Source organism: Zonotrichia leucophrys, chromosome 13 (assembly GCF_028769735.1).
Source record: "Zonotrichia leucophrys gambelii isolate GWCS_2022_RI chromosome 13, RI_Zleu_2.0, whole genome shotgun sequence".
Classification (NCBI taxonomy): Eukaryota; Metazoa; Chordata; class Aves; order Passeriformes; family Passerellidae; genus Zonotrichia; species Zonotrichia leucophrys.
The window spans coordinates 3494981-3511301 of record NC_088183.1 but is presented as its reverse complement, the minus strand read 5'-3'; the positions used below and the strand labels follow the sequence as shown (position 1 = coordinate 3511301).

Sequence of the window (16321 nt, the reverse complement as noted above, 5' to 3'; positions counted from 1 at the left end):
ACAGCTCGTTTGTCCGCCGGGAACACCCGAGCGGTGCTCGGCACACTTCGGAACTTTACGTGCGCCCGCCGGGGACACCCGAGAGCGGCCAGCGCCGCCGATGGGATTCGGGCATCTCCGGACAGGCCCTAGAGCACTTCGGTCGCGTCCGGAATGCGGCGCGGCAGTTCCGGCCGTGGCCGATAAACAGCCATTGGCCGCGCCGCGCGGGGCTGGGGTGGAAGTGGGGGCGGGCGACGTCACTTCCGGAGAGTGACGGAGCGGCGGGTCAGAGGCGGCAGCAAAATGGCGGCGCCTGAGGAACGGGAGCTGACGGCGGAACAGACCGAGAAGCTGCTGCAGTTCCAGGTGCCGCGTCCCGGGGGGCCCGCGCCGGCCGGCGGGAGCGGGGGAGGCGGTGCATGGACGCGGAAAGGGCTGAGCTGGGCCCGCCCCGCCGGCGCTGGGGGGTACGGGGCTCACGGAGCCGGATAGGCCCGTCCTGGAGAGGGGTGTCGAGCTGGGCGTGAGGGGACGGTGGGAGGAGAGACACCTATGGGCCCAGTCCTGGCCGGGGTGAGTGAGATTTCCGTGCCCTTAACGCTTCTTTGGGGCGATGTTCTGTCATGGCTAATTGAGAGCTGCCTGCTCAGTACACTCCTTGCAGGAAAAACTCCTTGGTAAGTCCCGGCCATTTTAATTAGCCTGAAAATTTTCCTTGTCGTAGCTGGAGAGCCTTTCCTGGCACCGAGGCAGAGTTATGCAGTGGGTTTCTGTGGAACATGGTTCCTGCCCCTCGCGATTGGGTAACGCCGCTGGAGACTGTAATGATCTAATCTGTGTCTGCTACACAGCGCAGGCAAGGTCGCTTAACCTTTGCTTTGCGAGGCCCGGGGCTGTGTGGCAGATGAATGATCACAAACACAGTCTGAAGATGTGGTTTATTCGGGAGAAAACAGCGCTGGGCAGCTGAAATTCCTAAGGTTGCTCAGTGATGAGTAACTAAATGTGCTGAGCTATGAAAATTACCTTCAGGTGTCTTGAGTTTGTTTCTGAGCTGTAGGACACGATGTGGCATCCCTTGGATTGCAGTTCTTTTACAAATGCCACGATCACTTTAAAGAGTGCTTTGTCTGCTTTTGTTGCTGTACATTATCTTTTAAGGCTGTGCATTGAAAGTTTGGTGTAACTGTTGATTTAAAGGGGCTCAGAGGCATCTGGCCCTGCCTTCCCCAGGTGACCCAGTGCAGGTGTTCATCATCCACTCATTGACTTCCCAAGCCTTCAGCTGATTCACAGCCCCTGATTTAATTCCTGTGCTGAGCTGTTTTCCCGTGACTGGACCCAGGAGGAAACTTGCTTTACAGATGTCCCCTCTAAGCCTGCTGCAAACTGAGCTCTTTGGGCAGTCAGATTAAATACAGACTGAAGGCACAGAGCAGTGACAGCCATTGCTGTCCCTGTGCTGCCTGCTGAGGGTTTGGCACATGGAAATGTCCCATTCTCTTGCTGTGACAGATCCTGGTTCTTGCTCCTCTGCTTGATCTGGACAGGTAGCACCAGCTGCTCTCACCACTGCCTCTGCTGCTGTTTTCAAACCCCTGTGGGCAGCTGGGAAGTGAAATAATCCTGTTTCCCAATGCTGCCTGGTGTTGTCATGGACAGAGGGCTGCCAGGAAACCAGCAGAAGGAATTCATGCTTTAGTCCAGCTTCCTGTCAAGCTCTGCTTTGAGGCACAGGGAAACACTCCTCAGGCTGTCAAGGGGAGACATTTTTTCACTTAGACCACTGCTGTGCAGAGGCAGATGTGAAAGCTGTGGTGCAGAAGGCTTGGATAGCAGCCAGGATCCTCCCTCCTCTGGGGTGTGTTGGATCAGCTCTCTCCAGGGCTGATGGCAGCCCCCACTGGTGATTCCCTCTCCTCTGGTGTGTCCCACCTAGCTGAGAAGGGCTCAGGTGTGAGTCCTGCTGCTTCCTCAAAAGTAAATCAGTCCTCTTGGAAGAGATTTTTTTTTTTCCTCAGACTCCAATAGGAAGAATGAGGTGTTTGCAGAGATTAAGTAAGTGTCATTAAAATAATTTGTACATTACTACAAGTCAGCTTGGAAAGCCTTCAGGGATCCCTGCTGACTTTGCAGGGAACAAACATTTCAGTGTTTTCAAGGATAATTTCCCACTTTGTGATGTGGCTGTGCAGCATCCCATGGTGACAGAGCCCTGTCCTTCCACAGAGGGTTCTGTCCCCCTGCACTGTGCTGAGAGCAGCACAGCACTCCAGGAAACAAGGCAGGATGGCAAGGATGAGGTAAGGAATAGAGAAGGCCCTCAGTGAAACAGAGCTCCAAAGGGAGGGAAGCACTGAGCAAGGACTGCTGCTCACCCCAAACAGCTCTTGGGGGGAAATGCTGTTACCCTGAGCTGTTCATCCTGCCCCTGCTGGAGAGGCACCTTTGCAGGCAGAGGTGAATGTGCTGTGCTGCCTGAGCTGTGGGGCACAGCTCTGTGTTAGTGCCTGCTCTGCATTAATCCCTCTGCTGTTTGTGTGCAGGCTTCTGTACTGCTCATACAAACAGCTGTGCTGGCAAAAGCTGAAACCAGCAGCTTCCTTCTCGTGGGCAGGGCTGGGACAGGGCAGCTCTCTGCACCGTGCTGGGGCAGCTTAGTAAAGGGAAAAAACAGTAGAAAAAACTGGGATAAACTTGAAATGAAAGCAACAAAGCCTCTTGCATGCTTTCAGCCTCCCATTTACTGCCAGAGAGCTGGCTAATAATGTAAGGGAATAAAAGCATCTCAATTTTTCATCTGTCAAGACCTTGCTGTCCTGACATTTGGAGAGAGGAGTTTGCTGTGAACAGTTCAGGAAAGCTGTGGAGATGTGATTCATTTGGGAGATGGAAGAAGCAGCAGAGCAGCTTTTCTAGGATCTGGTTATTGATCTGTGCCCATTACACTTGGGCTGATGTCTGATATTGGAATATGCTAATGTAAAGTAATGGAGTGTTATTTGCAAGAGAGTTGGCACTCATAATCTCTGACTTCAGCTGGAGAAAACAGAATGCTCAAGGCTGGATATGGCTCTGATTTAGGGGAAGGGGGAAACATGAAACTCCAGGCAGCTTTCCCACTCAGTGAATCGATCACAACCTCAGAAAGGCATTGCTGTAATATGCACTGAGAAACTCTTGGTTAAGGCATTTCCAGTTAGAGCTCAGATGTTCTTTACCCTTGGAAGGAAATTCTCTGGGTTTGGCAGTGGGTTGGGAGGGCAGAGCAGTGCCGGGCAGTGCTGTGGGTTTGCATCTCCTGTGCTGTGGATCTGTGGAGGCGACGCCTTCGTCAGTCCAGTTTACAACCTTTGCCCACTCAGGGTATTCCTTTACTTTTGAAGCATGAAATTGTGCTTTCCACTGCTGCAGCATTGAGAAGATTCTGAGCAGTCTCAAAGGTGAGAGATACAAATCATTACCTCCAGCAAAATCTTCCTGATGCTTTACAATAACACTTTTGCTTTGTGTGATGGTTGAGAAGGCACTATTGAAGTTTTCTGGCATTTGTGGAATTTAATATTTTGTTTTAGAAATATTAGCCACTGTGTTGAGCTTGGATTTATTTGCAGATTTGAGAGTGCTGGTTTAATGGGACTAATTTTAACTACTTATTATGTCTGTAAGATCCATGCTCCTAAAGACAGCTAATAAGAGATGGGAGCAGCAAGGTTTGAAGATGCTGGTTATTCTCTTAGCCCTAATGATACAAAGAATGTACTGGTTTGCCATGTATGTTAGTTTGCAGCTGATCAAAGTTCACCAGAGATGCTGAGGCAGTGGAAATAATGTGGAGTTTCAAGTTTCTGATCTGTTTCCATGACTTGGTGAAGCAGGGGCCCTAGGAATGCCCTGGGGGTGATAATGACCAATATCAGCGTTTGCCAGCAAGAGCTGTCTGAAGCGGCAGTTGAGCTGTGGTGCTGCCATTGCTCCCATCGGGTGTGGGTCACTCTGAGCCCTGCTGTCTCTCCCAGAGCCTGGAGGAGCTGTGCTAAATCCAGTGGAGCACATCAGAGCAGCAGCCAGCAAGGTGCTGAGTGTTAAAAGCTGCCTGTGCTGGCAGCTGCTCCTGCAGTGTTTAATTGTTCAGCCTCATTGATCACACAAGTGGCAGGAGCTGCTTGGAGTGGCTTTGGCACTTCTGGTTGGAGTTGAGAGCAGCTGAATTAAGATGCTAAGGGAAAAAAAAAAAAGTAAAAGGAAATTCACCTCCCTGAGAAGTGGTAGGGCTGCCTGTCACTGTGGTGGTGGTCACAAAGGGTGGAGTTGGTTGGCTCTGGTGTCTCTGTGGAACTCAGATGCTCTTGCAAATGCTGCAGTGTTTCAGTGCTCATTAAATGCTTGTTGATAGCTCTGCTGCTTTCTGACCTAAAACTGCAGAAGAATTTTGCATAATTTAAAAAGGAGGGAATGCACGGTGGTGTTCTTAGTGCTCACAGATAATCCAGGCATTTAGAAACAAAGGTGTAAATGAGCTGCCAAATCTTGTAACTTTGTAAACACCACCAGAATTTCCAGAATATTGGGGAGTGGGGATCAGAAGACTTCTAAGGCTCTGCAATAAACACATTGTGACTGGAAAATCAATTAATTGAGTAGATTGCAGGTGCCTTTAATGGTGTCCTTATAAAAAGACAATGAAGTGCCTGCTGTAGGAATTCAGGTTGAAAAAATAAAGTCAGAATGCAAACCCTAAATTTTACTCTATGAAGCACATCTTCAAAGAAAGATAGCTGAACTAAAACATTAAATGATGAAACTGCATGATAATCAAAGGTATTCTAGCAGCAACAGCTGAGTTCACTGAGCTTTATTTCTTCTATGAAATCCAGTTCTGCAGTGTTCCCTTGCAAGGCTTGCTGCAGACTTACTTTTTAATAAATATTTATACACCACTGAACAGTGACTTGAAGTGCTTTTTTTTTCCTGAACTTCTGCACTCACAATGCTTTAAACAGTCTGATTGGGTCTGTGCAGCAGAATGAAACAATGATTTTTGCCCAGTAGATTGGAGAGAAGGTGGTGATGTGAAGACTTGGTGAGAAAGAAGCCAAGAAATGCTCAAAAGTTTGAACAGAGCCCAGAGATTGAATAGGGCATTTGTGCACAGTGTTTGTTGCTCGGGTGGAAATGGCATGTGGAATGTATGAATGGGGGCAGGGAGGGGAATACATGCACCATCCTTCTCCAGTAAAAAAAACCAATTCAGTGCATTCTGAACTGGTCAGGAGCCCGTCAGGGGCTTTTCAAGAAAGCAAGGAACACATCTGCTCAGGCCTTAAAGCAAGTGCAGTGGGGACAGATGTGTGTGGCACGGTGACAGGGTGTTCCTTCAGCAAACGTTTGTCTCTGTTCAGGAGATACTGATGTGGCTTCCTGCAATAACAGACACAATGGTTTGATCTCTTGTGCAGAAATTCTGATTGGCACAGGGCTAAAATCCTCCCAGTGGCTTTGAGGTTTGTCAGTGTGTTTGGACTTTTTCTGTTTCAGCCCCTGTGTTGGACTGTTCCTGCTTTTTTTACTACACTGTTTACTGTGCTTTTTTTTACTTCCTCTTTGGTGCTGGGAACATCACCTTCAGTAATGCCTGGCTCGTTTTGGTTTTAGTTTCTGTTTATGCTGGCAGTGAGTGGAGTAACAGTCATCTTGAGTTTTCAGAACTGCTTTGTCAGTATTTTGAGTTCAAGATGATGTTTGAGGGCATTGGCCCAGCACATCTTTTCAGAGTGGAGCCTGTGGGCAGTATTGTGTTAAACCCTTGACTGTGCTGAGTGCTGTTGTAGTGACAGACCTTGGGCACACTGAGAGTTGGCTGCTGCTGGCAGAGTGCAAAGGCCTGTGTGGGGCCTCCTGCGTGTTTGCAGGTCACTCTGCTCTTAAACTCAGAGCAGGGCACTTAAAAACGGAGCACTGTGATAATGTGTTGTGGTAACTCCCACCGTGTGCTCAGGCCTTGTTAAGAGCAGCCAGGATGCAGCACTTGTGGCACTCATCTGCTTTTATTCTCCTCCTTTAGGACTTGACTGGCATAGAGTCCATGGACCAATGTCGCCACACACTGGAGCAGCACAACTGGAACATAGAGGTACCACTGAAAATGAGACTTGTAGCAGTTTCCAAGCACCTGGATTAAATGCAGCCCTCTGTGGGAGGGGGGCCTACCAGTCAGATTAATCTGTTCCCCCCTGGATTTACCCAAGTAGCTCTGTAGAGCTGTATCTCCACACACCTGCAGAGCTGGTCTCAGCCAAGCCCAGCAGAGTTGTTTTGGCTGTGAACAATCCCTTGAGTGGTGCAGGATGTGGCTCCTGTGGAGCCTGTGTGCTGGCTGCCATGGAGAAGCCTTTCCACATGGAAAGGAGCCCTGGGGGTTCCTGTTTGTCAGGAGCTGTGCTTATCCAGTGCCCTGGGGCTGTGGACAAGGAATACCCACTGTCACTGTCCAAAGAATAAAACCCATACAATGCCTGAAACTCCCTTTGCTCTTTGTTGTGTCAAAGGCAGCTGTGCAGGACCGACTGAACGAGCAAGAGGGTGTCCCAAGTGTCTTCAATCCTCCTCCGCTGCGGCCGCTGCAGGTCAATACAGCTGACCACAGGATCTACAGCTACGTTGTCTCAAGGCCACAGCCAAGGGCAAGTTATCTTACACTGGATTTTGTCCTGCTGCTTGGCTGACTCGCTATGAATACAGAACTTGCAAGCAGGGAAAGAAATTGTTTTCTTTGCATGCTGTTATCTCCTTTCTAAATATTTTATCTTACGAAAACAAAATGTAGAGCTATCCCTTCAGTTTCTGTTACTGCTGTGGAGATTTTTTCCATGCTGTGATTCACAGTATGAGGACCTTTTTTTTCTTGTCATAGACCGTCTTGCTGTGGTGTAGTAAAGCCTTTAGATCAGTGGAATTGGAACAAAGGACTGTCCCTTCCATGTGGCAGTGATAATGTTTTTCTTTTTAGAGCCCCCCTTAAATGTGTAATAATTAGAATACAGTATTACTTTCATTAATATTTTACAAACAAATTTGCACGAGCACCTGTAAGACTTGGTGCTGTTAGTCTTTTTGTATAGGTAAGAAAATAAATTCCTTCTTTGTAATTGCAGGGCCTGTTAGGATGGGGTTACTACTTCATAATGCTTCCATTCCGATTCACCTATTACACATTACTTGATATATTTAGGTAAGTCCTTGTTTGTGCTGACTCACTTATTGACTGCATCAGGGAACACACTAGCTGGGATTTGGCTGGAGCTCTGTCACTTAGATCTGTAGACCTCATGGCAGATTTTCCATTTGTTTCCTTAACTGGCATTATCTGTGGCCTTGTGAAGTTCCTATGCTGTTTAGGAAGAAATAAATCTTGTTGCAGAGAAACAGAGCACCTTGCAGCTCTGTAAATGAAGTGTTTAATTGGATCTCTAACTCCACTCAGCCTTGCAGTCTGAGTGCCACACAAAGGGGTTGCAAAACAGTGTCCAGCTGTTTGGTATTCTTGGACAAACATCAGAATCGTGTCCCCTTGGGCTGGGCTGCAGATTAACCTGCCCTAATTCCTGGATGGTATTTGGCAAAACCCAAACTGGAAACACCTCTGCTTTATTCCTTTTGGTGTCTCTTCTCCCTTTACTGCCCCAAAACATTGATTCTAGTCTCCTTTACAGCATTGATAGAGGGAAAGGGAATGGTCAATAGCCAGCAGTGCTGCCATCTGCCCTGGTTTAGCAGTTTTCCCTGTTGTATTACTTTTTTTTCCCCATTAAAGATATTTCCAAAGTTCAGTGTATCTTCTGTGCATCAGTAGAACTAAACAGCACTGATCTCTGCCTTGCAGTGAAGCTGTTTCAGCTTCAGAGGAAGGACAGTTTCATAGGACTCATAGTGTAATGTTCTCTTTCTGCAACTCTTTGTACATTGGAATTGGTAGTTCTGGATTAGCAGAAATGCAGTTTTCAAAGTTATCTGGACAAAACCGTGTGGCTTTTAACAGCCCATCTTTGACTAAATTCTTCAAACCTCCTCCTGTTGGTGTGACTTATGCCTGATGCTTCAGAGGAAGCTGAAGCTGTTTAATCACACAGAACTCGGATCCTTACTGATCCCTGGCATGAGATGAATCTTCCCTGGGGGCTGGTTCTGTAGCAGGGGTATCAGTTTGGAGCGGGTGCCAGTTTAGCTTCAGATTATAAATGTTCAAGGGTCTCAGCTATGACTTTTTTCCCCTTTATGAATCCCAGTGACTATCAGTAGAAAAGAAAACCTGTGCCTCAAGAAGTCAGTGAGCTGAATTTGCAGTGTCCTTTGCTTCCTTCCTAGGTTTGCTCTGCGTTTTATACGCCCTGATCCTCGTAGTCGGGTCACCGACCCAGTGGGTGACATTATTTCGTTTATTCATATGTTTGAGGAAAAATATGGGAGGATACACCCTGTCTTCTACCAGGGAACTTACAGCCAGGTCAGTGTCATGTCTTGGTGCCCAGGTCCTGGGGAGTGATCATTTTGCCACATGGTATCAGGGCCTACATGGCAAAATTGCTTTTCATCTACAAGCCCAGCATTTATCCCCAAACTCTCTTAACAGGGTAATGGAGAGCTAGTGAACAAGTGTGTTGGGAAACCAGTGTCTGCCAGGCTTGATGGTTTGCCAAGCCTGCAAAGTTGGAAAGCAAAGCTACTCTGGCTGTTCCTCGACCGTCTGTGTGACTCTGTAGCCGACAGCTTTTCTTTGTAATCCTGCCTTTGTTTTTATAAACTGGTGTGCTGTGCCACAGTCTGTCCTTCTGTTCCCCAAATTGGGATTAACTGCCTGGGCTTGTGTCACAATACAACTTCACAATAGTTCAGGGCCTCAACATTGAGAGGGACCTCCTAAGAAATTGTGGGAGGTGAGTGTGCCATATATCAAATCTGAGGGGGCTCTCTGTAGAAGAGGAGCATCCCCATGGACACTGCCTCTTGCACAGCTGCTCTCAGCCTGGCCAAGGGAAGGGTCTCCTGCAGAGCATCCCATCAGACATTGGATCAGCACTGCTTCCCAAGTGCCTGGGGAAAAGCTGTCAGTGCCTGTCTGCTCCACACTGCACAGTGATGGAGCTCACCGCCTCTGCAGCGCTTACAGGCTCCTCTGTAATGATTCCAGTCATTCCTGGAATCCAAACTCAAGTAATTGTGGAATGGTTGGGCTACCAAAACTCAGTGCCAGTAAAACAGGGAGCATATTGTGCACTTAAACTGTGATCTCGTTAAAAATGCTCTTGGGTGGGTGGAATCCAGACACTATAGATGTGGAAAGGGAGGGATTCTTTTCTTTGTTGTCTGGTTTTTTGGAGGCCTGCAGCATTATTTATTACCTGTTTTAATAGAATTTTCATTTGGTGTGATCTGAGGATTGTGTCCTGTGCAGGCTCAGGGAGTGAAGGAGGTTTTTCACTGCTAGCTGAGTCTGGGAGGCAGCTCAGGTGTCAGTCCCTGTCATTGCCTGCCCAGCTTCACTCTGAGTTCAGTGTCCCCCAAAGCCACAACCTGAGAGAACACCCCTGTAGCCCTCTTAAATAGAGGCTCATTTAGAAGGTCTGACAGGTTCATCCTCCACTGCTGCTTCACTCAAACCATCCAGTGGCAGAGTGAAGGCCTGGGTCTCACAGGCCGTGGGGGTGCTGCATTCCCCTTGCCCAGATCCTGTGTAACTTTACCTGCTGTGCTCTTTTGCCAAGGCACTGAACGATGCCAAGCGGGAGCTGCGCTTCCTGTTGGTGTATCTGCACGGGGATGACCACCAGGACACAGATGAGTTCTGCCGGTAGGTAGGAGAATTTCCCACATAGCTGTCCTTGGATTTGAAATGCAGCTTCCCTCACATGGTCTCTTCTCATCCCCCAGCAATACACTGTGTGCACCTGAGGTCATCACCCTCATCAACACTAGAATGCTCTTCTGGGCTTGCTCAACCAATAAACCAGAGGGATACAGAGGTGAGTGTGTCCCTCCTGGGCTTTACCTGTCCCCTCCTCTCTCTGAACAAGCCAGATGCTCTTTGACACATTTACGCATGAAACACTCTCTTGTCTACTTGCACAAAATACAACAGATTCCAGGATTGCATGGGGAAATACATGTGTTGGTTTCCTGGGATATCTCAAAGGTTTGGATGCCAAGGAAATACATTCTGATCTTCACCTCCACCATTCTGTGTGTTCCTGGGCAGTTCTGTGCTCGTTGCTGTGGGCATTTAGGCTGCTTTCAGTGCCTTGTCAATGGGAGTTGGTGGGTGTGTGCTGGGGATAAACTGAGTGGAGAAACAAGTGTCCAACTAGATCTGTCCTTAACCCTGGCTCCTGTGCTGCCTGAGGCCAGGAAGGACTTGTTAGGTGCCTTCTTTCCCTTTCTGAGACAGTCACCTTAATCCACAGCCAATCTCTGTGTCTCCTCAAAAGCCCACAGTGTCTGGGAGTGTTGATACCTGGCCAGACAGCAGTTTGGTAAGGATTTGCTGCAAGTGGAGCCTTTTCCCAAAGTTCTGTTAATGGCTCCTGTGTTGTTCTCACCATTTCTGGTTTCATGGTCAAGAAAATGCCACCTCTGGGTCACTCTTCGCTCCATAGTTCTGCTCCCAGTTATCAACAACTGGAGAGAACAGCTCTCTGAGGAGACAGTCTTTGACTTATTCCTGTTTCATTGCTGCAATGCTTTGGAGTCACAGCCTGGGAAGCAGAGCTGGAAGGGACCACGACCTTCCATTTAATCCTTGAGCTGCTGTGGTTTTGTTTGGGGGGCTCCATTGGTAACAGAGGCTCCAAGTTGCACAATATACCATGTGTGTTTCAAGGAGGGGATCAACAGCCATATATGAGCAGTAACTTAAGCACATTATCTGTTCCATTCCCTACATCAGACAGAGCCTGTCTCCAGCAAAACCAACCTAAATTCCTAATTTGTTCAGAAATGTTCAATGTGGACATACTGCCATCTCCCCCATGACAGTTTCTTCCAGAGTCCAGCCATCCCTAATCACCTGAGCAAATGCTTACATGTACTTGTCCTGTGTTTCTTTTCCTGCAGTTTAAACCCATGGCTTTGTCCTATTTTCAATGGGCATTCAGAGCCATTTACTTCCTTCCTGCTTGAGTTAAAAGTGCCTTTTTTGGTTACTCGAAAGCTTGGGTTTTTCCCCATTGGTCTTTGTGCTCCCAAAGCCATTTCCTCCCTTTGCTAACTTACAGGGCTTGATTTTCAAAATGGAGCCTGAGGCCTTTTTTTGCCTTGGAAGAGAGAATATCTGGGGAAGGTGCTGTCCTTGTCCCTCAGTGATGGGGAGCCCCTGTGCTGCACCCTTGGTGGCGCCGGTGCGGGGTGGTGACGTTTGTGCCTGTTCAGTGTCGCAGGCGCTGCGGGAGAACACGTACCCGTTCCTGGCCGTCATCATGCTCAAGGACCGCAGGATGACCGTGGTTGGGCGGCTCGAGGGGCTCATCCAGGCTGACGACCTCATCAACCAGCTGATGTTCATCATGGATGCCAACCAGACGTACCTGGTGTCCGAGCGCCTCGAGAGGTACGGGGGGACTGGAGCTCCAGCAGCACAAACCGTGCTGAGGCAGGCTCAGCTCTGTGCCCTGCCTCCCTCAGACACCGAGTGTAGGCACTCAGCTCAGCACCTCCCCTGCTGTCACACAGCCCACGGGCTCTCCTCTTACCAGGGGCACCATCAGTGCATACATTCAGGCCATCTTATAGCCAGGGAGCCAGATGTGTTGCACACACAGTCCCAGCACTGAGAGGTGGATGTGAGTACTCTGTTCTCTGCAGCTGGAGCACACCTTTGGCATGCTGGAGCTTTGCAGGGAAAGTTTGGACAATAACCTGTTGGATCCAAGTGGGAGCAAAGGCGTTGCAGGCAGGAGAGCTGGTGTCCACAGCTGTGTGCTGCTGCCTGGGCTGGCTGTGCTGAGCTCTGGCTGCTTTTCTGGTGGGGCCTCACAAGTACCTGGTGACTCTTAGGGATGTACAGGTTGCATCCAAAACAGGATCCTACCATTTGACTTCTGTCTGTCCCTCCTCTGCCCCACGCCCTGTGTGGGGACCCAGTAACACATTCCAGTGTATGAAATGGGCAAGGAATTACTTGAAGGAGATGAAACCAGAAGGTGTCTCAGGTACGAGGCAGGAATCCCAGGCATTGTTCTTGTGCTGACTGTCAGCTCTGCCAAGCTGCAGAGGTTCAGAAGCCTTTTAAAGGGTTACCCACCCTTGGAAGCAGTTTGATTGTGAGGGACTGTGGGGACCTGGCTTGGCCTTTTGGGAGCTTGTGGTACCCCAAGGCATTACCTGCTGTGTGCTTCTGTGAGTTGGAGGCTGTCCCTGCCCCCTCGGGCCTGCCCTCAGCCTCCATCCCCTCACTCCAGGGCCTGTTAGCCCTGACCAGTTCCCGCTCGTGTTTGCAGGGAAGAGAGGAACCAAACCCAGGTGCTGAGGCAGCAGCAGGACGAGGCTTACCTGGCATCCCTGCGTGCAGACCAGGAGAAGGAGCGCAAGAAGAAGGAGGAAAGGGAGAGGAAGAAGAAGAAGGAGGAGGAAGTGCAGCAGCAAAAACTGGCAGAGGAGAGGCGGCGGCAGGTGAGAGCAGAGGGGCTGCAGTGTCCTTGGGATGCCTGGCCTGCAGGAGGAATTGCTTTGTCTTGCTCGGGGCTCGAGCATTCCCGAGGCTCCTGGGGCAGCTGTGCTGCAGGGGACAGGCACAAAGGTCAGCTGAGTGCTCCTGTCCCTCCTTGCCTTGCAGACACTGCAGGAGGAGAAGGAGAGGAGGTCGGAGTGCCTTCCTCCAGAGCCACACCCCGATGACCCAGAGAGCGTCAAGATCATTTTCAAGCTGCCCAACGATTCCAGAGTGGAGCGGCGATTCCACTTCACACAGTCACTGACGGTGAGTAGGGGCAGAGCTGAGGGGCCTTCCAGAACATGGGTAAAGAGAATTGCAGGTGGCTTTTTTCCCTTGGACTTGCCAAATGGGGCCTTTGCTGAGAGCCTTGGCAGGCAGAGCTGCTCCTTGGTAAGGAGAGTGCTGTAGGGCCTGGTTCCACCAGCTTGGAAGAGCAGAAAAAGTGGCAGAAGCTTTTTTTGCCTTCTGAAAAGCTGGAAGGTGTCTCTGCCCATGATCTCTGGTCCCTCCCAAGAGCAGGGTGGGACTAGATGATCTTTTGAGTCCTTTCCAACCCTTAACATTCTATAATTATATAGAATATATATATTCTATTATAATTCCACTGCTCTCCATGAAATAAAGGTGTAGGAAGAGTCAGAAACAGTCTGGTCTCCCCAGTGCTCTGTGCCAAGCCCAGTTTGATGTGTGCCAAGGAAATGGCTGTCTCAGGTCTACAGTACAGTGATGGTGCAAATTTGGGAGCCTTCCCCCACGAGATGCCAGAATTCACTCTGGCTGTGTCACTGCTCCCCCAGCTGGCAATTATTTCTGTGCTTCTTTCCCAGGTGATCCACGATTTCCTGTTCTCCTTGAAAGAAAGCCCTGAGAAGTTCCAGATTGAGGCCAACTTCCCTCGCCGTGTCCTGCCCTGCCTCCCGACAGAGGAGTGGCCCAACCCCCCGACGCTGCAGGAGGCGGGACTCAGCCACACGGAAGTCCTCTTTGTGCAGGACCTCACGGACGATTGACACTTCCTTTTTGGTTTTGTTTTTGTTTGTTTTTGTTTTTTCGTTGGGTTTTTTTTTTTGTTTTTTTTTTTCCAGAAGACACAAAACGGAAAGAGAAATTCATATTATTATTATAATACAATATTTTTTTTAAAAGACTGCGTACAAACGAGGGATCAGAGACCACATGGCCCGTGCCAGCCGTGTGTGCGCTGGCGAGAGGACACACGGCCATCCCCTGCGCCGGGGGGCACACAGGGGGGAGCTGCTGCTGCCCCTCCGCCCTCCCTGGGGAGGAACAGGAATGGCAGCTCTTGGTAATTATTGCTTTTATTGATGACAATAATAATAAAACCCCAGCAACCCAACATCTTGTGAAGATTTGATACTCTGCTGCTCCTGAGAGACACAAGACCGAGCTCCGGAACGTGCTGGGATTGGGGTGGGGGGAAAGGGCTGGACAGACTCTCTTCAGCTTCCCTCTGTGTATAAATACTGTTCTTTTAATATTTCTCTTGCTTTGTAATGACCAAAGGAGATTGGGGTTGACTATAGTATTAACTTTTTGATAAAGAGCTGGTTCGATTCTTACCCATGTGGGGCCTTGCCCAGGGTTCTTAGCCTGCGTAGTGTAATAAACTCTGCCTCTAGCATGTCTGTGCTGCTGCTTTCTGCCCTGCTGTGGCACTTGTGGCTCCCAGGAGTGTGGGTGCACTCAGCCTCTGCTCTCACACTGCTGATTGTGTGCCCATGGAGCTGCTGGATGAGATGAGATGAGATGAGATGAGAGCGAGCCCAGCACGGGGCATGGCAGGGCTGGGGTTGTGCTGTGGCATCAGCTCTGGGCTCAGGGAGGCTGGGTCAGCCTCGTGGAGCAGGTGGGAGGCGGAAAAGGTGTGGGAGTGTCAGGCTGGTTCCTGCCCGGGCTGCCCTAGGGCAGAGGGGCCGGAGCCTGTTCCTGCAGTGACCTGTTCTGGAGCCAAGAACGGTTGGGGGTGGAGGGAATCTCAACGCCCATCTCATGGGCAGGAACACAGGGTTGGCCCCTTCCCTGGCCCAGCATGGGAGTGCTGGAGCAGAGGTGGAAGGTGTCGCTCTGCTGTCCTGGGATAGCAGCCAGGAGGAATTTCCCATCCCTGTGCAAGCTGTGAGGGGTCGCTAGGTGAGCAGGAGGGAGTGTGTGGTGCTGCTCAAAAGCAGATCCTGCTGGGGCAAAGCAGCCACCCAGTCCTGCTCCCACCCTCAGGCTCTGCTCCAAGCCTCTCTCCAGGGCCCTTCCAGCTGCAGCAGCTCCTTCCCATCCCTGGCCCCCACGCTCCCCCCCAAGCCCCCATGGAGACAAGAGCTGGGCCCAGCCTGTTGGTATACATCATACATTTATTAGTGAATATCCCTCTCAAAATCAGCCACAACATTAAAAAAAATAATGATTGCACTACTTGGTCAAGCAGAACTAGCAACTTTCATTTTAAAAAAAGTACAAATCTGTTAAAAATTTCAATCAGTATAATACACATATATATAATACAACATACTAGTTATGTTAAATGCTACAAAACCAATATGATTCCAATGGAATGGAAAAAAACAAACACTTTTAGAGCTTTAAGAACCTTTTTTTTCTATATATTAGCCTTTTTTCAAATACATACATGGGAAAAATGAGGTAACTGTAAAATGTGCAAGTAACAGAGCAAAAAAAATTATATATATATATTTATATATATATATATATATATAAAAACTTTCTAACACAGAACACACGTCCTAGCACCTTCCGGGGAGCCGCGGGGAACGCGGGGGTCCCACCGGAGGGCCCGGGGACTGGTATAATAGAACAGTAAACAGTCCACTATCCCACCACAGGAATTCATTGGTAAACAGTGGTATCTACAGCGCAGTCAGCAATCACAAACACCCTAAATAATTGTTTTTTAGTATTTTTTTTTGTCATTTTTTCTTTTTGTTATTTTTTTTTAAATGATACTTTTAGCTGCTCATTGGAATAAATTCTGCAGCACACGAGCTGTGAGCTTTCGAGTCGCCGTCAAAGGACCGTAAGGCTTTCCTGGCTCCCTGGGCACCGCGAGGGCGGGAGGGGAGGAGGGGGCGTCTCCGGGGGCGCGAAGCCGGGGACTCCTTTGGTTATCTGTCACTGAGAGAGGGACGGGGAAGGGGCCGGGGTCCTGCCCAAGGGGCACCGAGCCCAGCGGTGCCGGCACCCGTGCCACGGCGGAGCGGGCGGCGCCGGGCCGGGGCCCTCGGCCGCGACGCTCCGGCCGCCGCAGGGGTGGGAAAGGGCGGCGAGGGGGAGCCGGCCCGTAGCCCCCCCCAGCGCTCGCCACCCCCCGCGCCCGACCGGGCGGCGTCCGGGGCCGGCCCACGGTGGCTGGCACTGCCCTCTGGCCCTCAGCGCGGGGAACAACGCCACCGTGCCCGCCCGGCCCCTCGCCTCGCAGCCGGCCGAGCCGCCGCCGGGGCCCGCCCCGCGCTGCCCCCCGCCCCGCGGGGAGCGCCCCCTCCCGCCCCGGTCCCTTGCACACGCCGCCGCCGCGGGCGCGGACCCCGCGGGGACGGCCCTGAAAGTCTCACGGTCCTGCTGTGGCGTTGCGGACATGTGCAGTACAGTGCATGGCAGTATCAGCTG

The 16321-nt window shown here is 50.2% G+C and overlaps 1 protein-coding gene across 1 annotated transcript; it reads left to right on the top strand.

Annotated features, from left to right (window-relative positions):
• The first annotated feature begins 160 nt into the window (after positions 1 to 160).
• On the top strand, positions 161 to 14327 carry FAF2 (Fas associated factor family member 2). Its single transcript, XM_064725304.1, has 11 exons — positions 161 to 348; positions 6047 to 6115; positions 6531 to 6665; positions 7137 to 7213; positions 8347 to 8485; positions 9744 to 9829; positions 9910 to 10001; positions 11404 to 11581; positions 12471 to 12642; positions 12806 to 12949; positions 13513 to 14327. Exons 1-11 carry the CDS (start codon positions 286 to 288, stop codon positions 13693 to 13695), a joined length of 1338 nt encoding a protein of 445 aa, XP_064581374.1. The 5' UTR covers positions 161 to 285; the 3' UTR covers positions 13696 to 14327.
• The last annotated feature ends 1994 nt before the right edge of the window (positions 14328 to 16321 follow it).